An 11,349-nucleotide genomic window follows, 5' to 3' on the forward strand; every position below is an offset into this window, starting at 1 on the left:
GACAGCGGGTTAGACTGAGCACTGCTGTTTACAGACACATACACGTGTGTCTTTTCACTCTTACTTATTTTAGTGCACTATTATTGTAGTGCACTACTGAATTCAGGAGGGTAGTGAATGGTTTCGGACACTAATGCTGCGTTTGAGTGGTCTCACACTCGTAAATTGCATTTGAATGCCTGACAAAGTCATATTTACCAGTAGTAAACTGGATTCTGGGTGAGTTTACGTGATGTGTATCGTGTCCTTTTATTTTTTCCCACAGAGAAAATGGCTAATTTGTCTGTGAATCATCTTATTATGTATGTTTTACTGTAGATTAGATGTAAGTATTAAAATCAGATTTGTTATTATTCAAAACAGCGCTTCTTGTTAATTTTATTTATTAATCACTTTTTGTGTACTATGAATGAATGTCCAGCTAAGCAACAGAATGGAGTATAGTCGTATCTACTAGTTAACCACGTGGTATATACAACTTTCATACTTGTAAATTGCGTTTGCCATTGCAATGTAATCAAAAACCCTTTTAATATAATTCAGAAGTTTCCTCTCCATGTACTGCTCTGGGGTCGGTTTGCTCTGGAAACTGCTCTAATGTGTTTACGAAGCCCCAGTGTCTGTAAATGGGTAAAAAAACGAAGTGTCTGGGTCCGGTGCTAGGCTTTCTCTCTCTCTGCTCACGGCAGAGAAACGCCATCTGGAGGTTTTTAGACAACGAAGAGACTCCAAATGCTGAAAAGCACCAACCGAGATGAGGATGTTGCTCTATTCCTGCTCCATAGGGGGGTAACACTGACTTATTTTTGCTGTTTCGGATCATTTAAGGTGGAAATGTCTCCAAAATTGGGAGACGGCTAACTTCATTACTGACAGTGCTACAAAACTAAACAACTCGAGTTACAAATGAGTTTCTGTGGGAATTCAAACAGTGAATAAACACTTACAGGTGAGTTACACCTCAGACACGTACACAGGTTTTTCTTCACAAGCACCATTCCACTTTAAAAGATGCAGAGATCCTGAATGAAAACAACCCAGAGAGAATTTTGTTTCCCCACAATCGTAGTCGCCCCCTTCAAATTCTTACATGAGAAACACTCCCTAACATGTCCTTACTTATAAATCTAGTCTGTTGCACGAACACGATCAACTCTAGGAAATCTCATATTTTACAACAGGTCAGTCTGTTTCCTGTCTTTGTTATGGTTTACGACAGCAACCGTGTAAGGTTGTAAAATGGGGATTTACGTGTGTATCTCTCAATTCTCAAATCTGACCTCATAAGTATTTACAACAAAACCAGGAAAAGAATAAGAAAAAAATATGTGTCGTCTGTATTCTCTAACACACTCAAACAACACAGGAGTGAAATAAGACGAAGCCTGTATATGATCTATATATGAATAATTCGGTCTGGCGTGGAGTCTGATGTGCTGACAGTTTTCTTTTAGATTACGAATATGCTAATGTGGCTAACAGAGGATAACAGTCTTTTTCTCTTCATTACGTAACACGCATGGACCACGAAAAGAGATGGTGGTCTTCTGTGCTTCTGACTGCTGTGAGACTCTCTCCAGCACAGGGAGAAGAGCTGTGTATGAGATAAATGTGTCTTTTCCATTCGTTTACATTACTCTAAAACTGGACAATCACTCCCCAGTATGGTGCCTGCACCAAAAAATCCTGTGATGGCAACATGTTATTAAAACTGAATTAAATTGAAACAATGTTAACTGTATTAAAAAAATCTGAATCAATTCATATGAGTCACTTTAGAAGAATCAGAATCATTTTAAAAAGGTACACAGTCATTCTAATAAGAGCCAGGTTCACTGCTCTAGATAAGAATGGTGTTTATTTGAGTTGAGGTGTCAGGGACGTGGGAAGTGAAGGTGCTTAGGGTGCTGCAGCACTTCCTGATTTTCAGGATTATGAGTTCAGCAGCCAAAAACATTATAAAAATAAAACACAAAATATTTTAACCTAAACTGAGAGGATCGCTGTGCTGAGGGTTTACTAAGTGTTTGGACAGTAATCTGAACGTCCAGAACCGAGATCTTCACACCATTTCTCAAATGCTTTCTTCAAGGTGGCGCTGTCCACATCGTTGAAGATCTCTGAAAAACACAGGGAGGATTACAGTGATTAAAATAGTCATCATTCTGATCCAATCAGGATTCATTATAATCCTTTCCAGTCAGTGTTTTTGTCAGATCTTGTATTTGTTGATCTCTGTTCACTTAATAATAAATAGAATCAGTTAATTTGATTCAGAATCACTTGGAATGGGAATCCCTGTAGCAGAGACAGAATCACTAGATCAGACACAGCTGATTGCTGGCAGAACCAGCAGAGGATGACTTTATATGACTCTGAATCACTTATTCAGATTCATTTAATCAGACTCTAAACCACTCTGACTCAACAGAATTAAAACCCACTTAAAATCTCTAAATCATTTATCAGACTCTGAATCACTTGGATCATTTTATTAGAATTTGCTTAATTTAATCAGAATCTGAATCTATTTAGAGGTGGCACGGTGGCGCAGCAGGTAGTGTTTTTGTCATTCAACACCAGGGTCCTGGAGGTTGTGGGTTTGAATCCCGTGCCGGGTGACTGTCTGTGAGGAGTGTGGTGTGTTCTCTCTGTGTCTGCATGGGTTTCCTCCGGGTGACTGTCTGTGAGGAGTGTGGTGTGTTCTCCCTGTGTCTGCGTGGGTTACCTTCAGGTGACTGTCTGTAAGGAGTGTGGCGTGTTCTCTCTGTGTCTGCGTGGGTTTCCTCCAGGTAACTGTCTGTAAGGAGTGTGGCGTGTTCTCTCTGTGTCTGCATGGGTTACCTCCAGGTGACTGTCTGTAAGGAGTGTGGTGTGTTCTCCCTGTGTCTGCGTGGGTTTCCTCCAGGTGACTGTCTGTGAGGAGTGTGGTGTGTTCTCTCTGTGTCTGCGTGGGTTACCTCCAGGTGACTGTCTGTGAGGAGTGTGGTGTGTTCTCTCTGTGTCTGCGTGGGTTTCCTCCGGGTGACTGTCTGTGAGGAGTGTAGTGTGTTCTCTCTGTGTCTGCGTGGGTTTCCTCCAGGTGACTGTCTGTGAGGAGTGTGGTGTGTTCTCCCTGTGTCTGTGTGGGTTTCCTCCGGGTGGCTGTCTGTGAGGAGTGTGGTGTGTTCTCCCTGTGTCTGTGTGGGTTTCCTCCGGGTGCTCCAGTTTCCTCCCATGCTCCAAAAACACATGTTGGTAGGTGGATTGGCGACTCAAAAGTGTCCGTAGGTGTGAGTGTGTGAGTGAATGTGTGAGTGTGTGTTGCCCTGTGAAGGACTGGCACTCCCTCCAGGGTGTGTTCCTGCCTTGCACCCAGTGATTCTGGGTAGGCCCTGGACCCACCGCCACCCTGAACTCGATAAGGGCTACAGACAATGAATGAATTTTATCGGACTATGAATCTTTCTGTTAGACTATGAATCATTTGAAAATCTGGTGCTAAATGATGATTCATATGATTAATGATTCTTTATTAACTTTAAATGTGTAAGGAGCAGATACAGGACTCTCTTAGAATGGGGTCACCATCAAAGACAAACCCTTGTATCTTGGTGAATAGGAAGACCCTCTTTCAGAAAAAAAAAAACTTTCAGTAGAATATAAACTGGCACAGGAGGTTTGTCGGTGCGTTGTTGACTCACCTGCGGTGCCGAGTCCTGTGGGGAGGGGCATCCTGAGTGCCCCACCTGAGTGTCTGAATCTCTCTTGGAGAGATTTCTGAATCAGATCCAGAGAGCACTGCCCACTCCACACAGGAAGGTCCAGACTCCTCATACAGGAAAGAACACGCTGCACTTCGCCGTCTGTTAAATGTCCTCTCTCTTGAGACACGTACAACATGAAGGACATGTCGATGTTCACCGCTTCTCCATGGAGCAGCTCTGGAAGCACCGTCTACAACACACACACACACACACATAAACAGACATGAACACACAACCATTAAAAGTGCACTGTTTCCCTAGGGATTGTTTATGTTTACATTGTTTTCTCTACATTATAGCTCAGAGGAGATGAAGAATCAAACTGTCCTCTGTCATGAGTCCTTCACAGGGTGACACACACACATTCACTCACACACTCACACCTACGGACACTTTTGAGTCTCCAATCCACCTACCAACGTGTGTTTTTGGAGCGTGGAAGGAAACCGGAGCACCCGGAGGAAACCCACACAGACACGGGGAGAACACACCACACTCCTCACAGACAGTCACCTGGAGGAAACCCACGCAGACACAGAGAGAACACACCACACTCCTCACAGACAGTCACCCGGAGGAAACCCACGCAGACAAAGGGAGAACACACCACACTCCTCACAGACAGTCACCCTGAGGAAACCCACGCAGACACAGGGAGAACACACCACACTCCTCACAGACAGTCACCCGGAGGAAACCCATGCAGACACAGGGAGAACACACCACACTCCTCACAGACAGTCACCCGGAGGAAACCCACGCAGACACAGGGAGAACACACCACACTCCTCACAGACAGTCACCCGGAGGAAACCCACGCAGACAAAGGGAGAACACACCACACTCCTCACAGACAGTCACCCGGAGGAAACCCACACAGACACAGGGAGAACACACCACACTCCTCACAGACAGTCACCCGGAGGAAACCCACGCAGACACAGGGAGAACACACCACACTCCTCACAGACAGTCACCTGGAGGAAACCCACGCAGACACAGGGAGAACACACCACACTCCTCACAGACAGTCACCCAGAGGAAACCCACGCAGACAAAGGGAGAACACACCACACTCCTCACAGACAGTCACCTGGAGGAAACCCACGCAGACACAGGGAGAACACACCACACTCCTCACAGACAGTCACCTGGAGGAAACCCACGCAGACACAGGGAGAACACACCACACTCCTCACAGACAGTCACCCGGAGGAAACCCACGCAGACACAGGGAGAACACACCACACTCCTCACAGACAGTCACCCGGAGGAAACCCACGCAGACAAAGGGAGAACACACCACACTCCTCACAGACAGTCACCCGGAGGAAACCCACGCAGACACAGGGAGAACACACCACACTCCTCACAGACAGTCACCCGGAGGAAACCCACGCAGACACAGGGAGAACACACCACACTCCTCACAGACAGTCACCCGGAGGAAACCCACGCAGACACAGGGAGAACACACCACACTCCTCACAGACAGTCACCCGGAGGAAACCCACACAGACACAGGGAGAACACACCACACTCCTCACAGACAGTCACCCGGAGGAAATCCACGCAGACACAGGGAGAACACACCACACTCCTCACAGACAGTCACCTGGAGGAGGACTCGAACCCACAACCTGCAGGACCCTGGAGCTGTGACAGAGACACAGCTGTAACACCTTGCAACTTTTTATGACTGCATTTAAAAAAACGGCATGTTACTTTAGTTTCGAACTGAGGCAGCACACAGGAAACTGACTAGGGGTGGGTCTTGTTTCACAGTGTGTGGGTTGATGGACTCCAGATTTACCCTTTAATGTGCACATGCAGTGAAAAAGGGGTTTGAAATGTGTCCCTTTTAAAGTGCACCTATCTAGAGCTCTTTGTAGGCCCCAGCTCTACAGCATGTGTTCTATTATTATTCCCTCTGTAACTCAGCAGAGACACATGGTCCATGTTTATAACCGGTTGTTGCTGACCATCTCCAGCTCGGGGCTGATGACGTGACCGAAGTCCACGAGGCGATCGAGGTCGTCCTCCCACAGGTTCGGCACCAGTTCCTCCAGCATTGTTACTATGGCAACCCTTGTGGCCATGCAGGCTGAGTCTGGGATGCCATGCCCATCTGCAACATTGGGCGACTGGAAGGCGGAGTCCAGGAGGCCACGCCCCTCAGTCTCCAGGAGCTCATATAGACCTTTATGCTTCATCAAAGCCATCTGGGAAAGATGATACCAGATTACAATGATTAAAATAACAGTAAAACAATGCACTCCTGTCTTTAGAGCAACCATAGGTCATATTTTTACCTTAAATTTTCAGCTTCATAATCATTGTGATGCTCTACTGAGAATAGAGTCTCTGTCTTTGCTACAAGGTCTCAGCACTGTAGAAATTACACTATGTAACCTATTTGGAGAAGGGTAGGAAACCATCCCTCCTTCCTTCCCCTCCCCCCTTTATTATATTCTCCTGTATCACTGTAGGGGAATGTGGGAGCATTTTGTAGTTCTACAGTTACAAACTGTAGTCCACCCGTTGCTCTGCATACTTTTTTAACCCCCCCTTCCCCACTTGTTCCTCAGCGCTCAGGACCTCCACAGAGCAGGTGTGATGTGTTGGTGGATCATTCTCAGCGCTGCACACCTGCTCTGTGGGGGTCCTGATCGCTGAGGAACAGGGGGAAAGGGGGGTAACAAAGTATGCAGAGCAACAGATGGACTACAGTCAAACCTGTGTGGATAATGTTATTGTTAATCTCTGAATGTTGACATGGTTTTCTATAATCTGCAGCTCACATGAAGAGTCCCTGTTGTTGTATAACAGGTCTTATACAGAATCTCTGACACATCCAGGCCACTAGGGGTCAGTATAAAGTTGCTATGTTTCAGTGGTAAAATCTGCTTATTGCACCTTTAATGAACTATCCATGTTAGCGTTCCAGTTCGTACCTTTAGCATTTCAGCCATCCCGTTAGCAATGTGTCTCCGAGGCAACGTTTTAAAGAAGCTCCTGTCCAGAAACACGGCACTAGGGGGCGTGTACGAGCCCAGTTTGTTTTTCCCACCGCAGAAGTTGACACCGCTCTTGGCACCAACGCTGGCGTCAATGTAGGACAGTGTGGTGGTGGGGACACGGATGAACGGCGTTCTCCTTCGATACAGAGCAGCAGCTAATCCAACGACGTCCAAACACACACCTCCGCCGATCGCTATCATCGGCTCTGAGCGACGGTCAACACCGAACCTGCGGGACACCGTTAACAACATGAATACACACTTCACATCCTTCGTCAAGAAAGAGACTACACCTAAGGGGTGTTATTTTGAATCCACTAATTTGTGCTAAATCACTGTTAATGTGTAATTTTAATTATATTAATTTACACTTAACATACACGGAGTGAACTAGTCATGTGTTTATTTTTTTCACTCTTCCAGCCACTTGAACTCTAAAATGAGCTTAAATTCTTAATAAAATATAAATAAACAATCAGAGCAAGTCAAAATAATCAAACATTATGCAGCAGCAGCAAAACATATACCAATATGTAACATTACAAAATTATTCATTCATTATCTGTAACCCTTATCCAGTTCAGAGCATACCTGGAATCACTGGGCGCAAGGCAGTGGAGAGGGCGCCAGTCCTTCACAGGGCAACACAGACACACACACATCTACGAACACTTTTGAGTCGCCAATCCACCTACCAACGTGTGTTTTTGGACTGTGGGAGGAAACCGGAGCAACCGGAGGAAACCCACGCAGACACAGGGAGAACACACCACACTCCTCACAGACAGTCACCCGGAGGAAACCCACGCAGACACAGGGAGAACACACCACACTCCTCACAGACAGTCACCCGGAGGAAACCCACGCAGACACAGAGAGAACACACCACATTCCTCACAGACAGTCACCTGGAGGAAACCCACGCCAACACAGGGAGAACACACCACACTCCTCACAGACAGTCACCCGGAGGAAACCCACGCAGACACAGGGAGAACACACCACACTCCTCAAAGACAGTCACTTGGAGGAAACCCACGCAGACACAGGGAGAACACACCACACTCCTCACAGACAGTCACCTGGAGGAAACCCACGCAGACACAGGGAGAACACACTACACTCCTCACAGACAGTCACCTGGAGGAAACCCACGCAGACACAGGGAGAACACACCACACTCCTCACAGACAGTCACTTGGAGGAAACCCACGCAGACACAGGGAGAACACACCACACTCCTCACAGACAGTCACCCGGAGGAAACCCACGCAGACACAGGGAGAACACACCACACTCCTCACAGACAGTCACCCGGAGGAAACCCACGCAGACACAGGGAGAACACACCACACTCCTCACAGACAGTCACCCGGAGGAAACCCACACAGACACAGAGAGAACACACCACACTCCTCACAGACAGTCACCCGGAGTGGGAATCGAACCCACAACCTCCAGGTCCCTGGAGCTGTGTGACTGCGACACCTACCTGCTGCGCCACCGTGCGACCTTCATACAACATTAAGATTATAAATATATTTAAAGTGTACTTACAGAGTGGCAGACATAACACAACTAATACACTCTATATATGAAGTGTAATTTAATCTAATTTAAATTAGTAATGATTTAGTACAAATTAGCGGTTCCAAAAAGGTACGCTTTAACTACACTTTCTTTTTTCACAAGGGATGACATCATAGACATTCACTATCATGATCACGGTTATCACTATTATCACGTTATTTTTAAAATGTCCTGACGTTCAAAAACCCTACCCAGAATGACTGGGCGCTAGGTGGGAACACACCCTGGAGGGGGCGCCAGTCCTTTGCAGGGCGAATATACTCAAGTAAATACAACCTAAACAAAAACAGACCTAAATGAACAATAAAATCTGAAGACTCTTTTTTCCTTTGCCTTCTATGGTGCTGTAAAAGTGACCTGAGACTCTACAGCCACTCTACAGACTCAAACCCATGTTAGCTGTGGGGAGACATGGACACGTCCAACAGTGTACTACGGAGCTCATCCAGTACCTTTGTGAACAACTGGAGTGGCAGAACTGACCACGGATCAGTACCTGACCTCATAATTTCATTCCAGTGTAAAGTGCAGGACGAGTAGGAGTCCAGAAACCCATGGCTTTACCTGTGGACTTCCTGCAGGACTTCAGTGACCAGGTTCAGGCTCTTGTTCTCCTCGGTTGTGGGTAAAGAGAGGATCTGATACGTCACTCCCCATGACTCAAAGTATTCGATCACCTGGGATCCGTAAAGTTTCTGGACGGTTTCATCGATGACCACGAACCTCCTCAAAGACTCCGGCCTTTGTTTAAGGGTCCGGACCTCCTCGGGGTCAGCGATGTGTCCGAACAGTAACGTGTCGTTGTTCACGTCCAGCAGGTTCTCGGTCTCCACAATCCGGTAGGTGAAGACCACGGGGCTGACCACCGTCCAGGAGACTCCGGAGCCGGACGAGGACTCAGAGCTGAAGGGTCAGAAGCAAAACATTCATCCATTAAAGGTGCAATCAGTCATTTCCTCCAGGGATTACTCTTCATCATCATCACCTTCTGAACCCGCCACTACACTGACACTATCATTGTACACTATCATTCTTTGGTGGCAAGAATGACTCATTGCATCTTTAATGATATAAAAATAACAAGAATATTTGAAGGCATCGTTAGAAAGAGGGAAGTTTGATTGTTGTTATTGATGACGTTGGTGATGTCACTTTAGGTTGCAGTTTCCCTAATAATTCACCAATTAGTGTGTTCCAAATAGTCCTAATAACACACACACACACACACACACAGCTCACGTACATACACACTGTAACTAGACCTCAAACATGTACTGTATGTACACACACACACACACACACACACACACATCACACGCACATGTACACACGTGATCACTTACTGTAAGGTCACATCTTTAAATAGAAAAGCACTACACTGTAGTCATACACACACACACACACACACACACACACACACAGTCAATAACAAAATAAAACCACAGCTTACAACAACTCTAATATTATTACTGTATGATTATTATCTGGTCTGAGATATGGATTTTATTAACGTCTTTAATAAATAAAACACTGTGCTGTGTTCACCATTCATTCACACATCATTTCACATCTCTTTGTAATGAATTCATTTAGTTAAGACTCGCGGTGCACTGTCTGTGGTGGAACCCTCAAGGGAACATATACCATGCCTTTAACTAGGGAACAGAACTGTACCGTACTCTGTATTAACTGTGGATGTTAAAGTTGTGTTGATGTCATTCGCTCCGTTTCATCTCCAGGACTTTTATTGTGTATTTTATTCTCCACAGTTGTATAATGAAAGATTACAGAGACCCCCCTCTCCTTCTGGAGAAGAGAATGTAATGAACCTTTAGGGAACACAACTGGACTCTAACACCACTGCTGTACCTTTAAAGATACACTACACTGTTTGTAGCTTTAGTGACAGTGATGTACCCGTTACTGTACTTCGGAGAGTGTGGGTCCAGAGCCAACCTAGAATCACTAGACGCAAAGCAGGGACAGAGCATCACACATTCACCCTGTCACTCACACAATCACCCTGTCATTCACACACTCACACGTGGGGACCATTTCACACACTCACCCTGTCACTCACACACTCACCCAGTCACTCACACTGTCACTCACAAACTCACACCTGTGGACCATTTCACACATTCACAATGTCACTCACACTCACCCTGTCACTCACACTGTCACTCACACACTCACACTGTCACTCACACACTCACACCTGTGGACCATTTCACACACTCACCCTGTCACTCACATACTCACCCTGTCATTCACACCTCTGTACAGTATGAAGTTCAGACTAATTATTGTTATATTTAAAGTAATAACATTTAATAATATTTTTGTTAAAAGAGTTGTGTTTAATTCTGTGGATTCATATTTAATTCTCAGATTTCTAAAAGGGCTACAGTTATTATCAGTAAGAACCTGTCTTTTTCTGGTTTATATTTAAAGGACAATAACAGGGTTGACTCACATTCTGGCGTCTGAACGCCGTCCGTCCGAGAGCTGGGGTCCCGTCCTCCTGCTCCAGGTGTTTTTAACTTTAACCAAACTGTATTCTGTGGTGGTTTTATTATTAGATTTGAGTCCTTGCTCTTCCTCAGAAAGGGACATGGTCCTGGAGCCCAGCAGAAATATTAGCCCCTTCTCCCAGCTGCCTCTGCACTGTAAGTGAGGAGTGGAGGTGTCTATAGTTAGTTCAACAGTGGCGCCCCCTACAGGCCGTGGTCCTCTAAAGGCCACATTACTCTCTCAGTTTAAAGGTACACTATGCAATATATGCACCTTCAATTTAAATTGTGATGTTCCACTGAGCTGTGATAGAGAGAATAGAGCCTCTGTCATTGTTACTTTGGGCTCAGCACTGCAGAAACTGCACTATGTAGCTTTTGGGTAGGAAGCCCTCTCCCCCTGTTCCTCAGCGCTCAGGACCCCCACAGAGCAGGTGTGATGTGGTGGTGGATCATTCTCAGCGCTGCAGTGACAGTGAC

At 45.9% G+C, this 11,349-nt stretch overlaps 1 protein-coding gene across 1 annotated transcript; it reads right to left on the minus strand.

The window, feature by feature from the left end:
- Positions 1 to 2,019: 2,019 nt before the first annotated feature.
- Positions 2,020 to 10,972, minus strand: LOC136697347 (2-epi-5-epi-valiolone synthase). The gene is made up of 6 exons (XM_066672383.1): positions 10,833 to 10,972; positions 8,921 to 9,259; positions 6,701 to 6,995; positions 5,729 to 5,968; positions 3,684 to 3,936; positions 2,020 to 2,120 (listed from the first exon to the last, which is right to left on the minus strand). Exons 1-6 carry the CDS (start codon positions 10,970 to 10,972, stop codon positions 2,020 to 2,022), a joined length of 1,368 nt encoding a protein of 455 aa, XP_066528480.1.
- Positions 10,973 to 11,349: the final 377 nt, after the last annotated feature.

Source organism: Hoplias malabaricus, chromosome 5 (genome assembly GCF_029633855.1).
Source record: "Hoplias malabaricus isolate fHopMal1 chromosome 5, fHopMal1.hap1, whole genome shotgun sequence".
Classification (NCBI taxonomy): Eukaryota; Metazoa; Chordata; class Actinopteri; order Characiformes; family Erythrinidae; genus Hoplias; species Hoplias malabaricus.

What these genes read in the sequence shown, in the direction of transcription:
- LOC136697347 (XM_066672383.1), bottom strand. Translation starts at nt 10,972, where the DNA reads ATGTCCCTTTCTGAGGAAGAGCAAGGACTCAAATCTAATAATAAAACC. An exon ending in GGATGGCTGAAATGCTAAAG is followed by an intron (nt 5,969 to 6,700) that starts GTACGAACTGGA and finishes CATCTTTCCCAG; the next exon opens with ATGGCTTTGATGAAGCATAA. An exon ending in CACAGGACTCGGCACCGCAG is followed by an intron (nt 2,121 to 3,683) that starts GTGAGTCAACAA and finishes TGTGTTTTTCAG; the next exon opens with AGATCTTCAACGATGTGGAC.